The sequence below is a fragment of the Agelaius tricolor genome, unplaced genomic scaffold, assembly GCF_023055355.1.
Source record: "Agelaius tricolor isolate 1412-34295 unplaced genomic scaffold, bAgeTri1.0.p SCAF_4, whole genome shotgun sequence".
NCBI classification, from domain to species: Eukaryota; Metazoa; Chordata; class Aves; order Passeriformes; family Icteridae; genus Agelaius; species Agelaius tricolor.
The window spans coordinates 30,398,194-30,415,117 of NW_027269264.1; the positions used below are offsets into that span (position 1 = coordinate 30,398,194).

At 37.8% G+C, this 16,924-nt stretch overlaps 1 protein-coding gene across 2 annotated transcripts in view; it reads right to left on the minus strand.

Annotated features, from left to right (window-relative positions):
- Positions 1-16,924, minus strand: part of UHRF2 (ubiquitin like with PHD and ring finger domains 2) — an 81,633-nt gene that overhangs the window by 28,813 nt on the left and 35,896 nt on the right. For both annotated transcript variants that reach the window (XM_071425061.1, XM_071425060.1), the window contains exon 5: positions 4,196-4,305. In XM_071425061.1, coding sequence (XP_071281162.1) covers positions 4,196-4,305 — 110 coding nt within the window. The remainder of the gene's footprint in view (positions 1-4,195; positions 4,306-16,924) is intronic.

Below are 16,924 nucleotides of genomic sequence, written 5' to 3' on the forward strand. Positions count from 1 at the left end.
GTTCAGCCTGAGCAAGAGAAGGCATTAGGGATACCTTTGTGTGGCCTTTCAATACTTAAACGAAGTTTATCAGAAAGATAGGGAAAGATTATTTACAAAGATCAGTAATGAAAGGGAGCAACAATAATGAAAACTAGGAGGAATTTTAAATTGAAAGAAATGTGATTTAGACTGGATACAAGGAAGACATTTCTTTTATTGTAAGGGTGATGAGACACTGGCACAGGTTACCCTGAGAAGGTATGGATGCCCCACCCCTGGAGCCTTTCAAAGTCAGGTTGAATGGGGCTGAATGAGCAATCTGATTTAATGAAAAATACCCCTGCCCATGGCAGGGGTGTTGGACTAAAATATCTTTAAAGGTCCCTTCCAACTAAAAACATTCCATGATAAGAAGTGCTAAAACAATGCTGTTTGAATAATTGTTTTTAAGATAAAAAACTTTATAATTGAAAAATATAAAAGAATCACTGAGGAGGGAAGATTACCAGCTGCAGATAGAAGGTTTAGTAAGATTTACTGACTCAAAAACCTGAGAAATAAACATGTAAAGCCACCAGCAGTGACTATTTTCAAAGTCTTAAAGGCAAAAGTACACTTAAATATACACGTCTAAGAAAGCCTCCAAAATCTATTAGAATATTGTTTCTAGTAAAGTATAGCCTAGAAGACATCATGCTTTCCAAATGGAGGTAATCTATTAATTTCAGACTTCTCTCCAAAGGTTCATTAGAAGAGAAAGACAAATTTTATGTGTGCTGATGAACAAATCTGATGGTTTTCCAGCATAGCTAGAATAAACTCACAGTCTGTGCAAGGTGGAAACACCAAGTCAGGCTAAGAAATCCCAGATGACTGTTAACTCCTTTGAAAAATTTTATAAGTCATGACTGAGCATTCCCTATGGAAACACTATAGTCTATTTCATCTAGCTAATAATAGACAACATGAAATGGCATATTTTTCTGCAGCTCTGAGCACCACACATTGTTTAGGCCTATGTAATGAACTGGTTTCAGTTACAAAATCAGTTTCTTAGGTAAAAGGTTAGTAATTTTTTTTTTAATAGTAAAAGAGCAAAAAATACCTACATATTTTAGTTCAGTAAAACAATAGGTGAAGTTCTCTACTTTCTTCAATATACAGACAAACTACAAACTGTCATTTTCATGATATGACTAATTTTTCACATTTCTGTTTTAACCATGTTATAAGTCATATGCACTAACTATAGCTGCACTATTGGTCACGTGAAGACAGGTCTGTTCACCTCAACCAAGAATGCAGAGTTTAGTTGCATAAATAATTTCATATTAACTTTTTTTGTAGAAGGAGTTAGCACAACTTTGGATTCTGATGGAAGTAATAGATATTGATATCTAGGGGTTATTTGCATGTTGCATTTAAATATTTGTAATATATTTGTAAATATGTTGCTTCTTAGATTTTTTATTTCTAATATAATTTTCTAAAAGGCTTAGCCTTCCTCCTTTTCTCAGTCATAGAATTTTACTTCCTTTAATTAATTAGAATATGACTACTTTATTTTTAATTGTAATTGCTAAATGTATATTAACATCACTTTACACATACAAAACCTAATTATTATGTGACCATGCTCAAGAAATAAGAGCTTCTACACTGTTTATCTGATAAAGATTATTTCCATAGTAGGCATTCTATCTTTTGATATGGGCATGGAGAGTAGCTTAACATGGACAAAAATATAATCAGTGCATTTGCTGCTTGTGCTTACAACAATCTCATAGAATATTTAAGGCCAAATAATTATTTTAATTTAATCTGAAATTAAAATAAAATAAAATAAAATAATAATATTACATTTAAATAATAATAATAAAAGTAATAAAATTCTGCATCTCTCCATAGTACATAAGCTAAGGGAGATGTGTGTTTATAGATAGGTGTATATATATTTAACATTTTTTAATACACAGCACAAATGGGATTGTAAGTACAGTCCAGAAGGAAAGGCTACACTGGTGGTGATAGCATACAGCTCAACTGATGTGCACTGTGCATACCTGAACAGAGGCAAAACAGCTGACCTGGCTAGAAAACCAGAATCACATGAACAGGGTTGTATGGTGAGTGTTGTCTTCAGGAAAAAGAGCAGTTCAAGAAATAAGGCTGAATTCCCACATCAATTTATTTTTCATTAGTACACTTTAAAATATTATATTTATAAATTATATTTATTTATGACGATTATAAACAATATACTGAAATTAATAAGATTAGGACCAGGAACAAAATGAAATAAAACATACACAGAGGTGCAAATCTCTACACAGATGTCAATATTTGGGTAGTTTATGCAAAGAGGTTACAAATAAAGAAACAACTATCAACATTGGAGGGAAGAAGCTGTAATAGACAATGAAGGTATTGTCTCTGAAACAATTGGAGTGGCAATCAGTGAATGAAGTATAGACTGGTGAGGCACCCCTCAAATCCTGTGTTCAGCTTTGGTTCCCTCATTCCAAGAAGGACACTGAGGTGTTGAAGTGTGCCCAGAGTAGGCCAGTGAAGCTCATGAAGGCCCTGGAGCACACGTCCTGTGAGGAGCAGCTCAGGGAGCTGGGGTTGTTTACCCTGGAGAAAAGAAGGCTCAGCTGGCCTGAGACCTTACTGCTCTCTGCAACTACCTGAGTTTGTAGCCAGGTGAGGGTCAGTCAAAAGGAAATGGCCTGAAGCTGGGCTAGGGAAGATTTAGATTGGTTATTAGGAAACCTGCTTCACAGAAAGAATGGTCAAGCACTGGAAGATGTTGCCGAGAGAAGTGATGGAATTACCACCCCTGGAAGTGTTCAAAAAACACGCAGATGAGGCACTTAGGGACATGGTTTAGTGGTGGACTTAATGGCCTTAAGGGTCTTTTGCCATCTAAGTGATTCTATGATAAGTAAATACTCATTGGGGATCAAATAGCACCATTGTAGAGAATTTTGTATAGTCAGCAATACAGTAATCACTCATTTCCTTGACACATAATTTTAAAAGTTAATTCATTACACAGTAGCTGCAGGGAAGAACTAAATGAACTGCAATAATTTTTTATGCCATTTAAAATGTTGCATACTTGCAAAATAAACAGTATGTAAACACAAACCAGTATTTCTTGATTTTCAATTTTCTCACACTGTAATCTTTTTAAATCAAAACATGCTTTAAGATATTTCAAAAATCTTTTAATGTGACCAAGAAAAAATAAAACAGAGTCGATAATTTTCTTTTTTTAGTAATCTAAGGGAAGTAATTCTCAAATAATGAAAATGAATAATGAGTTGAGAAATTGACATTTTTACTTTTAGGAATACCACAGAGAATGGTATTTGCTCCTCTGAAAAACAGTGGGTTTTTTTTTTTAGACAACAAATAAACATTAATCAGACTCATTGTTGTGCACTCAGAGCCACCTACAAAGGTTCTGAAAAATTGCATTGAGTCAGGAATGTAATATGTAATTATATATAATACCTACTTGTAGACCTGCAGTTCAATATTCAGTGTTGCTGTCACAAACACTTAGCACTCATAATTTTAATCTATTTTCAAACTTAGGATAAAATGTCACATTACTTTTTAGATAAACTGCCACTAGCTCCTTATTGTGGTTGTAAGGAGGTCTGGCATAGTAACTTTTCTAGAAGGTCATGCAGGGTCAACTAATCCAAACATGAATTATCCCCTTTTTTTAATGCTACAAGCAGCTTTAGTGCAAAGTTCCTTACATTTTTTTTTTGTCTTGACAGAATGACAGAGTTAAAGTGTATCACTACCAACTAATTCTATTTCTAGCATTTCATAATTTATTAAAAGCTTAAATTACATGTCAATTGCAACAGCAGTTTTGGTGGCCTGAACATCTCTCTAGGAACTTAAATGAGACTGCAAATCCATTCGTCACTGTTCATTTAGAGCATTACCAACTGCTTCCTTTTTTCACCATTTATGACTGATAGCATTAAGCTGTTACTAGTTTCTGAATATATAAAGTAATACAGCCATCTTACAATAACTATACTTTTCAGAACAGAAATCTAAAAACTTTTCAATGCAATTACTTTCTTAAACACAAACCAATTATTACTACTACCTCTGCATGCTGATATTTTCTGAAGAAACATCACTCAATTTGTACTTATATTCAAGTAATTTAAAAAGTGCATACTTTTGAAATCTCCATCCCCAAATGTCAATGGATAGGCTCCTGGCTTTTCAATCTTGTACATTTCCTCTATAAAAAGGATTTTACAATCATTTATTGTGTCTTCTGGACCTCTGAAAAACAAAAAGAATAAAAAATACATTCAACTTAGTTCCTCAGACCTAGATTCTGTACTTTTTGAATCCTAAGCAATAAGATAAAGAAGCCTTTTTTTATCCCTGATAGGATACTTTATTTCAATTCACTACAAAAATCAGTCTATCACGGTAACTTCTAAGAAAAAAATAAAACACATATTTAGGGCTCGCTTAAAGAAAAGACTACTCCATTATCCTCAGATTGTCTGGCACTTCAGTATGTCTTTATTGACAGTAATCCAACATGGCTTAATTTCCTTCTAAAACCTCAAAATGTTTTTATTGGCTGAACACAACAGACCAGCAAAACCATATCTTCTGGAATACAGCATCTCAAACATTATTATAAAAGTATAGTACTAAAAACAAACCAGAAATGTGACCTGAAAGACAGAAAAATAGTTGGAACCTATAGAGCAAGAAAAGCAGCAGAAAATTTCAAATCTCCTTCTATGACTTTTAACTGTTTCTCAACTCTGGAAAGCCACATACAATACTGTATTGAATTATAAATAGTACTGCTATGTCAGGTTTCAGCGCAAATCCTTAGTGATTAGTAATAACAAATAATCCAAGACTCCACAACAATAATGCCACAAGACTTCTAGAAAATATTAAATGTAAGGGTTTTCATCTACTCTTATTAAAATATATTTGTATCTACACAGATTGTAATTCAAATGGAAACATATCTAGGAAGAAATGGCCATAATAACACAAACAGTTGTAAAGCACTCCCTTTTCCTTCCTCCTTAGGATGATACAGTGCTCTCTTCAACTGCCTGTTCTCTAACCACATTCAATTTACTACCTGATCTAGAAGTAAGCAGGAATTTTCAGTATAATAAAATACTGATGCGTATCTGTGAGAACCTATGACACAGGTGACTTGAAAACAGGTTTGAAGAAAGCCAGCCAGGTAGCAGATCCCTATAAAAAGATCTAGTCTGCAAAATGTAATTAGACGACAGACACCCAGGGAAAGAAGATATAAGATTCATATTCAGTAATGATAACTGCAACAACAGAAAATCTCCAGAAACATCAGGCTTCAGTCTGGAATCTGTGGTTCTCTGCCCTACCTCTTGGCCTGTTCTCACCACTTCCTTTGTGCTGACTACCAGTTCTTGAACTCCGACATATGATGACCTAACTAAGACAGAAAAAAACTAAGCCAGGGAAAAACCATGGGTGACAAATCACTTTTTCAAGCCCCTAACACTGCAGTATTCAGGTCTCCATGGAACTGGGGTAGAGAGGACTCCATCAGTGTCTTGATTGACTCTAATTGCCTTTTAAGTGTACTAACAGCTGTTTACTTAGGCACCTGTATTTATTTTGACCTTTTTCTTTCCCAGCAGTTTTTGGAGAAAAAACATTCCCCATTGTTAGTCACATGCATAAACAGTAAATGCTAGCAATTTTCAAATATTTAGGCTATTTGAACAGAATATGCAAATGCTTCATCAATGCAAATACATCCATCAGAAAAATAACTGTTTGATTTCCTGATCAGGAAAAGAATGTATTTAGAGTTAACTACATTTGCACCCTAAGGGGATCATACTTTAAAGCAGTTTTGGCCATTGTGAGTAACACCTCAGGTTAGCATGCAAAGACGCTTTGAATTATCCACAAGACTGAGCAATTCACAATCACAATGGCACAATACATTCAAATATAGAAATTACAAGATGTAAACATAATCTTTGGCAGGAAAACTGAATCAACAAACTCTTACAAGCACCAATATCTCCCAGGTTATTTTGTGGACTTTGGAGAGTCTGTTATCAACTGTCCTATATGTCTTGTTTTTCCTAGATTATTTAAAGTTAAAAACAAAACAAAACACACCTATTGACATTCTTTAATGCCATAAATCTATATTAGAATCTTTCTTACTTTTAGCACTGCTTAACTGCCTATGCAATGTTATTCCCCTAGGACTTATTTCTTACAGAACTCAAAGTTGTGAATCTAATTTAAAACAAAAATACAGAACTATTACTTTTTTCACATAGTTAAATTTTATACTTAATGACTGATATTCTCAAATTCTAGTAAGTTTCAGACAAATTTAAGTATATTTTACATTGACTTTTGCCTCTCCTCTCCCCTCCCCTCCACAGTGTGTTATGGTTTAGAGTTATTTAACTTACCTTTCCCCCCAACCCCTGCATTTTCCCCAGAAAACTAAAAAGCTGCTGTTAAAAAAATAGCTTTTTATTCTCTGTATTCTCTGCATACAGTCTATGGTCAAGAAGGAAGGTGGTAAACCACCATACAGCTTTACCCAGAAATCTAGACACTTGCTATTTATATCTTTGGGAAACAAGTCAAACTTGAGTTCAGTAGAATATTAATTAGGAGTAAATTCCAATGGTGCCAATTTGAACTATAAAATTACTTATAACTACAATGATTATGACATTGTTTCCTTAAAAGATACCATGAAAAGATTTATAAGTTGGTTCAATGATGTAAGTGTTCCAAACGGTAACAGCAAAGCTTTTGCAAAGTATGCAGAAGCACAGACTTTTATCATCAACTTCATTACAAAGTATCATCTCAAAAAATGTTATTTCCACCTCAAAGTGTTGAAGTGCAACAAACTTTTTTAGTTTAGTTAGCTAAATGAAAAACTCCTCTAATTAACACTGTAAAACAAAGAACTCTTGAAATAATAATAAAAAATTAGTACAGCTGCATGGCATGCTTTTCTCTCATAGCACTGCAATCCTACTTACTAGCAATATTATTCCCTATATCTAGGCAGTATTTATTAAAGTGATGGAATTCGTAGTTTCTCTATCACACACACTAGATTATGGTAGACATTCCTTCTCTTTTTGCCCTGTATTTTTCCTTTGAGATAAGAACACACAGAAAGCAACTTCCAGGCTAAGTTTTTCCTAAAGTCTATTCAGCATTTTAACCAGAGAAAACATTTTATTTTCTGCTATGAGTTGCATAAGTAAGCAAATACTATCAAATAACATTACAAAGCTAGTATGTTCCAACTAATGTCATGGCGGCATATCTGGAACTACAGAGGAAGATCAACTAACATTGTGAAAACGATGGCTAATACTAAATGGTTAGGCCTTACCAAAGCTAAAAAAATCTGCTCAGCTATTTGCTCATAAAAGAGTAATTCCTCTGCCACAGTACACATTCAGTGCTTTAATAATGATCATGTGATTTTTAAATTATGGTTATCTAGCAAAACTGTGGCTATATTATGCTTTCAAGTGTATAAACTTTCTTCATTTCTTCATCCTACCATACCAAAAATGAGATTATGCAATATAAATGGGATGTTTGTATTTCAAGCAAGAACTCTAAATCTTCTGAAATAATTAAATCCCAAAACAAAGCCAGATCCTTCAACACAGCAGAATTCCTAATGCAAGCTTTCCTTTGAGATAGGTTAGCTAAAGCCAGAGAGAAACCTTCAGCTGAACCTTCTTTTATTTGCATTTTCCCCCTGCATATTTCCTTTTTTTTTAACCTTCAGGTAGCAAAACACTTTAGACATTCGAAATCACAGTTGACTAGACATGCGACAAGTGGTCATTATCCTGGATATTTCAAAGGTCAGCTTCACAGAAAAGAAAAGCTGGTGGACAGTTACCATGCTCAGAGAACTTCATAACTTCTTACAATCTGAGAGATTCAGTGACAATTGTCAGATCTCTGTCTGGAAATTTCTTGGTTTATCACTTTAGCACACTGAAATCAAAAGTATAGTATTTTAACACACTCTAAAGTCAAAATACAATGCTGAATAAAAATGGGGGAAAAAACTACCTGAAAAATACACACAGACTTCATATTCATACTAAGAATAATAATGAAAAGTGTCTAATGATGATTTATATTTAAGCCTGCTAAGAGCAAAACCTTACTCACACTGTCATGCTTACCACAAACAACTAATTCACAGTCAGTCTCTATGGCTAATGTCAAAAGGTACTGTCCAAGTCAGTAGAGAAACAGCCACAATCATAATAAAACCTAACAGAATATAATGTTGGCTATGCTCTCCAAATACACAAATTCTCTTAACAAACAATATACAAATCAAAACAAAACCAGATTTACTATACTTTCTGTATCTATTTTTTCATATGCAACACTTTGTTTACATGCCTTACATCAATCAGCCTTTATTCTGCTTTTGTAAAGCTTTCAGACAGCAACACTTTCTGTTCTGCATCAACAAATCATAGTTAAACAACTTCTTAAAAAGCACACAATCTTTCAATATTACAATTCAAAATGCTTATTAGAACTTTTAATATCATCTCCTTAGAAGCAGCTGACTGGAGATTTTATTTTAAACAGACTTGTTTCAAAGGTGACTTTAAAATCTTCCCACATTTAGACAGCATATGACATTGATAATCTCACCAAATTCTGCTAGGTTGTACTGAATTACATAGAGGTTCTATGTAAAATTTGGGTTTTTATTGCATGCAAGCAAAAAAGCAGAGAGCATTTACAAGATTTTTTTTTCAGAATATTCCACACACATTTGTTTAATCATCAAAATAAAAATACACAGTTACAAAATAGGACAGTATTAGCTCTGCTTTTAATTCAACTTTTCATTTATTACACAAGTATTATAAAGACATGTGGCAACTTCCACACTAAGCAAAGATTTTATTACTCTCTTTCTATAACACTAGTATTTAAACAATTGCAAAAAAATTAAATTAACATTTTCTAGGCTATGTTGAGGACCATATTCTAATATGAATCTTTAATGCCTTTGAAAACAAAACACACATACTCCCAAACCTACAAATTCATACTGTGGACACACATACAAGTCAGGCAGGATATTACTTTTTCTAATGTCAGCCATAGGTGACGTGCTTGATGCATTTACAAAACAATGTATTATAGCTCATGATTCCAGATTCTGAGAGCAGAGACTTGGACACAGAGACTCACTCTCCTCCTTAGCCGGGGAGCTGTAGGCAGGTGGACATTAGAATACCTGGGGAAAGAACTGGCTTGAGAGAACAGCCAGCAACCATGTCAGAGGCTCATGACTCTGCACACATCCCTGCCCCACCACTCAGACCACACCAAGGAGTGGAGCCTGCAGGAGGTCCTGATCCTGCCCCAAACCCAGCCCCATCCATGGTGCTGCAGGAACGCCCCTGATGGGGAGAGGAATCCACTGCCACCACCCCAGTTGCTCCCTTCCTGTAGCCAGGACTAAGTCTGTAACTGGCACTATCACAAATGCTCAGAAGGCATCTACAGCTTCCAAATCCAAGTTTAAACACACAGATGTTAACACCCAAATGTCCATGAAAAACCAAGTTAAAAAGTAGATCAATGACCCATAAAGGCAACACACCAAAGGCTTCATATGTGAAAAACAAAGATACAAGAGTTGTGTTTGGCATCACAGGACACAGTCTAAGCTCAGTTGCCTTTGTGTGTTTGCAGACTGAACTGCAGTGCCCAGAAACAATACTAAGGGTCTGCTCAAGACATCATTCCAAGGGTCTGGGCTAGTCAACAAGTTTCTTCATGCTAGGAAGAAGCAAAGATACAAACAGGTGATTCTTACTATAAGAGGTTAAATACTCCTATCCAGATTTTGAATTATATTGCAATTCAGTGAGTAGATGCAGCACACACTCATCATGAGCTAAGATAAAGTTACAAGAGACCAATCTGTGAACCCTGCCAGACTGAATGAGAACCTCAACTCAAAAACAAAGACATGAGAAGAAGAACTTCCCTTCATAAAAAACTCAGAGAGATACTGCCAGGATGAGAAGACCTTCCAAAAAACAAAGATTAGAAGAGTCCTGGAAGCACAGAAACACATTAGCATTCTGGAAAAAACAAACAAACAAAATACAAAGCAAAAACCAAAACAAGTTAACAAACAAACCACAAACACAAAAACCACAAACTCCCCAAATATCCCCAAAACCTAAGTGAATAAATTAACAACGACAACAAACCCCCAAAATTTAAGGTGCTTTAAAACCAAGCAACTAATCAACCAACCAAAATCAAACAAACCAAACCAATCACACAAAAAAGAAAAAAAAAAGCAAGCCATGAAAACTTCTGAAGGTATCCACTTTCAGAAATCATAAGAGAATACAATAGCACAGAATCAAAGAATCACAAAGATGCTTCCAAAGAATGGTCATGTCAAACCAAAAGCAGAACTGCTTGCAAAGAAGGAGAAACCCACGTTTCTAGCCTAGAAAGTTTGTAATGATGAAAGTTTATTATGATGGCTTGAATGCATATGATAGCATTACTGTAATGAAAAAGCTTGGAATCCGGGGATTCTCCTCCTCAGAACATGATGAATCTGATTCAATAAGAACTCCTGAAAGTCAGAAAATCCTAGAGAGAAAAAGACATCCTAACTAATTTAGCATTTAGAGGGCAGCTGCTTATCTTGGAATGTCTTCATTCCTTATATTGCCCAACTGTCTTCAGGAAAATCACAGCAAATGCTTCCACCATGATTTCCAATTTCATTAGTGCATGATATTAAATCCTCCATTCAAGTGTCCAACAGCCATTACATAATGGTAATACAGCCTTTCTGGTCTTCTGTGTTTGTCTGGAATCTCTGATAATCCTGTAATTATTAATTTTTATATTGATAAATCCAAATGCCCATATACTTGTGGGTTTGACTGTTGAAGAGATTCCCCAACAAACAAGTGAGAAAAGCACGCTTTTGTGCCTCCCTGAAACACCTATAGATTAATGCATGGGCAATGAACAAAGGGGATTACAGAGGTCTGTGTAATTAATGCAGCTCCATGACCACACTGAGATCATGGAGACTTGATGGGATAGCTCACATGACTGGAATGCTGTGGCTAATCAGTAAGGGCTCTAAAGGAAGAAGAGGCTAGGAAGAGTAAGAGCAGCTGTCCCTTATATGAGGGCAGATGAGAAACTAGTCCAGAGCTTACAGATCAAGGTTAGCAGACAGAGCATTAGTGATGCTGTAATGGGTGCCTGATATAGAGAGTAAATCTACAAAGACTCCTTCAGACAACTGGAAAAAGTTTCTAGGCCCTGTTCTCACAGGGATATTTTCTCAACTGGAAAATGTTTACAGGCCCTGTTCTCACAGGGAAATTGAAGCACCATGGCATCTGCTGGAAGGTCAACAAAGCAGAACACAAACAATAGAGGGAATTTCTGGAATGCAGTGGTAACAACTTCCTGATCATGGAGAAGCAAATTGCTAGACTGATACATACAAACTGTGAAGAACTTGTCATGGGACATTAAATTTGTCTGCAATGATGATGAGATGATGGAGTTCAGAATCCTTGGAGGAATGGTAAAGTACAAGACAACCGTGGATTTCAGGACAGTAAAATGTAATCTCTGAAGAGATCTACTTGGAAAAATTCTACAAGATACCCTGTAGAGATGGACCCAGTAAAGCTAATTGATATTTAAGCATCATCCCAAACTCAAACATGGTCTATCATCATGTGCAGGACATCAAAGGCAACAGGAAGCTGGCAGAAATTAATAAAGAGCTTAGATATAAAAAGGAAATGTGTAAGAGATGGAAGCTGGGATGGCTAATCTGGGGCAGGAAGAGGTATCCTATTGTGTAGGTGAAGGGCTGGGAAAGCCAAGGTTACTGTTACTGATTTGAATTCTAATCTACTGATTAGAATTTTATTCTATGGCAGGAAAGGAAAATAGAGAAAATTCAGGGGCACTGCTCAATATAGAAGGGCCCCTAATAATAATAAACACAGAAAACTCAAGGTACTCTGCACTTTCTTTGCCTCAAGTATTTACTACTAAGACCAGTGTTTAAGTACCTGAGGTCCCCAAGAGTAGAAGGAGTGGCTGAAGCAAGGAAGACTTAGCCTCAGTGGAAAATTAGGTTATGGAGCATTTAGACAGGACATATGAAAGTCCATTGGCTCTAACAGGTCATACTTATGAGCTCTGAGGGAGCTGCCTGATGTTTGGACGTGTGTACTCTTGTCCTGTTACTAAAAAGTGATGACACCTTCCTGTTAAATAGGAGAGAGCAAATATCACACCTATCTTCAAGAAGGAAGGTTGATGACAGATTGATCAGCTTCAACTCACTTCCTGGGAAAGTGAATATTAAATGCCTCTGCCACCATTTAGATTTGGACAGAAAGGAATTTCATCATGTTAAACAAAGAAAAATTCAAGTCCTGCACAGAGGGAATACCAGTACCTGCTGAGTGTCTCCACCTGCCTGGAGAGCAGCTTGGTAGAGACAGACCCAGAGGAACATTAAGAAACCAAAAAAAACCAAAAAAAACCAAGCTGACCATAAACCAGTTATTTGCCCTTGCAAGCAAAGAAGGTCCACAGCTTCTTGGACTACATTAAGAGCAGCACTGCCAGCAAGTAGAGGGGTAGAGGGAAAGCAATTGCCAATCATGACTCAGCATTAGTTAGGCCAGGTGTAGGCTCCCCAGAGAACACAGACATGGGTTTACAGGAGTGGTTCCAGAAAAGGGATACAAAAATGATTAATAGGCTTGATACAGAAGTGTTTAGTCTAGAGAACAGAAGGGTTATGTGACGATGTTTCTTACCTATGTGTATAAACAGGGAGCCAGACTGCTCTAAGTAGTCCTCTCAAGATAAGAGGTAAAAGACACAAATACACAAAAAATGCATTTTATGTGGCAAGAGTGAATTTTCTTTTTACAGTGGATTGTTCAGAAAGCTTGTTGAGTAACCACCCATAACATTATTAAAAGCCCCACTACGCTTAGTCCCAGACAAAGTGCTCTGGCTGATCCTGCTTGAACAATATCAAGAGTTCCTTTCCATCTTTGAAGTTTCTCTTAAATGTATGCATATATTTCAACACCACTCCTTTATTCTTTTAATTTTCATAATGCTTTGCCCAATATTGCTCATCAGTTCTTCCCACCCACTTTCCACCACTATACCCACCCAACTGCTTGCCTTTTTGCACTTAAATTTGTTTTCTTCTGTTCTTCCTCTTCTGTTTGGACTTACTTTCCTCAGTAGGAAGAAATAAACTTCAGAATACTTCTAAATACCCCTAAAAAGCAAGTCAAAAGACTCTGTAGTTCCAAGTCTGCATGTTTATTAAAGAAAGGACACTTACAAATACTGAAGATATAGTTTATGTTCTGGAAAACCAAACAAAACCCTCAAGATCCAAGTCAGTCCATTCTTCACCTTCAAAATATACTTTTACAGTTATGGCTAGGACACCCAAAACATTTGAAATTTTAACACTTTTTACTTATGCTTTTTTGTTTTTGTTAAAGCAATTAATGTTTCAACACATAATTAATTGAAATGTTAACCTTTTAAATGCAATCCAAAGAATCCATTTTCTGCCCCTCTGCTGAAATTCACTGCATTTTATATATCTCTCTTTTGTCCATTTAGATGAGAGGGTGTTTGTTTTGAGCTGAGTGGAATAGTAGGTGGAATATTCTTGATGCATTTTAATTAGTGCTTAGTAAAGGACAGGAAATGCCTTTCCCCAGTCTTCTACTTACTCTTCTTTTAATACAGCCCAAATACTGCTAATCTTCATTACACACTGCTGGTTCATATTCACCTTGCTTTCTACCAAGACCCACAGACCCCTCTCATCAGACCTCCTTCCCGGTGAGTACTGCTTCAAGTTCAACCTGCTTCAACCTGGGTTGTGCCTTCCCAGGTGGAAGAAATCTCTGTATTTATCCATCTTGACTTTCTTGAGTCTCCTGCCACCCATTCCTCCTCTGCTTGTTCATGTCTCTCTGCTTGGAAGTACTACCCCTGAATTTCCATCAATTTACTGTGTCTGCAAACTTGGCAAGAGTCCACTGTTTTGCCACAAGATACCGAACAGTACAGGTCCTTAGGACACATCCTTGCAGTTCCTTGCCTGTCATCACTTCCCAAGTAGCATGTAACTTACTAACCACTATCCTCTGAGGCCAATCATTCAATGTTTTCTTTTTCTAAACCCACCTGGCTGTCCATCCTCCAGTTTACTACAGGAATCACCAGACTGAGACAGGATAATAGGACACTTGACATTGAATTAAATCACAACTTTTGCTCCGTCCTTGGTGGTGGGGGTTAGGTTTCTCTCTGTTCCATTTAACTTAGGGATTTTTTTCCCTGCTAGTTGCTAGGAAACACTAACAACTGGGTACTTAAGAAAAACAAAAGATGTGGCCAAGCTCAGGGGAGGAGGGCATCTTGTCGAACTTCTCTTATCTGGAAGAACTGGGATGACAAAAGATAGGGCTGGGGCAACTGCTTTCCCTCTCTTTCTTTCCCTCTAGGCTTCGGATGAGGACAGTCAGAGCTGCCCTGCTTCTTCTGCTGTGGGGTGAGCCTCTGCTCAGGAGAGCAGCCACTGAACTGAGACCTTATTATCACCTACCTCACTAAGAGAGAGACCTATCACCATCTGCTCGGGTGCCCGGGATCTTGACTCGCCCCTCTCTGCCCTGCAGGGAGCCGGGCTGCCCCTGTCCTGCCCCTGCCACTTCTTCAGCAGCGCTCCGAGCTTTCGCTGCACTGTAGCCCCGCACTCCCTGTCCGCCAGGATATCCTGCCGATCAAGCTTGCTGTTTCCGTAAGTCCTGCTGGAGCACAGGGATCGGCTGCCCCAGGGTTTGTGCACCACAGCCTCCCCACCATCCCTGCCCGTCCGGGCCGAGCCGCCGTTACCGCGCGCTGCCCGAGCCGCGCCACAGCGCCCCCTGCAGCCGCGGGGAGTCACCGCACCCGCCCTGCCCGCCGGGAGCCAGCAGCGCCCCTGCTGGCTGCGAGCGGAACTGCACCAGCGGGGAAGGCGCCTGCGGCCCAGGGAGGGCTGGGACCGGGTTTGGGCTCTGCTCGGTGTCAGCGCCGCAGCTGCTGCTGCTGTTTGCTCTGTCGTGCATACTAGGAAAGAACTGTTATTACTGCTCTCATATCTTTGCCTAAGAACCCCTTAATTTCAATAATTTGGAGTGAAGGGGTTTACATTTTCCATTCCAAGAGAGGCTCCTGCCCTCCCTTAGCAGACACCTGTTTTTCAAACCAAGGCACTTGGCTACAGAGAAAATAATTTTATCAGAGTAGGCAGATGACTTAGTAAGGCACAATTTGCTCTTATAAAAAATTTCACCTTGGCTATTCCTAATCATCACAATTTCACCAGCACTTCATGAAAACAGTCCCCTTTCTCCCAAAGACTGAAATAAGGCTGACTAGCCCTCTTTTAAAACAGATGCAGGATTTGCCTTTCTGCAGTTGTCAGGGACAAAAGTCAAAGTGGTATTATTAAAAGTAAAATGTTTGTTGACATAAGTAGTGCATTTAACCAGGTTTTGATGCACAGGATTTACTCGCTCCTTTTCCTTGGGATGATTTGCCCTGCAAAGTCTTACCCTTTTCACCAGCAGGACTAAAAGGATCTTAAATAATTTGGCTTACTCTTTTGGCTCTCTCTGAAAGGCAGATGTGGTTTGCCAATAAAATCCTGGAATTTAAAAAAACAGTATATTCACAGTCCAAAAGACTTAACACAAATTACAAGCATCTAGTCTACTTTCCCTCCATTTTAGGAAACCAACCTGAAACAATCAGTTTCCCCATATTGCTACTTAAGATCAGCTAATATGCAGGGAAATGACACAAAGGACAAATCAGTTACTTTTTATGTTCTCTTTTTAAGAAAAGGAAGTATGCAGATCAAATATATGTTCCATATCAGAAAATAATTAGGGACAAGCAAATCTTAAAACAGTAATCCTTCAAATCCTTTCTAGTCTTGGGAACCTCCTGAAGATTTGTCCTCTTTGATGTAGAACAATGAAGCATGCAGATAAGGAGTGTGAAGGAATAGCTATGATCTGTGTAGAACATGTCCATCACAACTAGTGAGTGTTTGTAAAATAGAAACTTCTGTCCAAAGGGAAAGGAGAAAGAAATAAGAGAAGGATATCTGTAAGTCAGCCAAATACTTCTCAAAATGTACTCTTTCATAGAATCATAGAACGGTTGGGTTGAAAGGGACCCTAAAGATCATCTAGTTCCAATCCCTGGCCAGGGACACTTTCCACTAGCCCAGACTGCTTAGAGCTCCACCCAACCTGGTCTTGAACACTAACAGGGATGGGGTATCCACATCTTCCCTGGGCAACCTGTTCCTATGCCTCACCACCCTCATACTACAAAATTTCTTCCCAATATCTACTCTAAAACAAATATTTCAATTTGAAGCCATTGACCTTTGTTCTGTCTCTACAGGCTGTTGTAAAAAGTCTCTCTGGCTTTTTTGAAGACTCTCTTCAGGTACTGGAAGGTTGTAATTAGGTCACACTGAGGCCTTCTCTTCTCCAGGTGGAGCAAGTCTCCTTCTCCCAGCCTTTCCTAATAGAAGAGGTGTTCCATTCCCCCCAACTATCTTGGCCTCTTCTGGACTTGCTTCAATTGGTCCATGTCCTTTCCATCCCCTGCCAGGAACCTGGATGCAGCCCTGCAGGTGGGGTCTCAGCAGAGCAGAGCAGAGGGTGAGAATCCCCTCCCTGGCCCTGCTCCCCACACT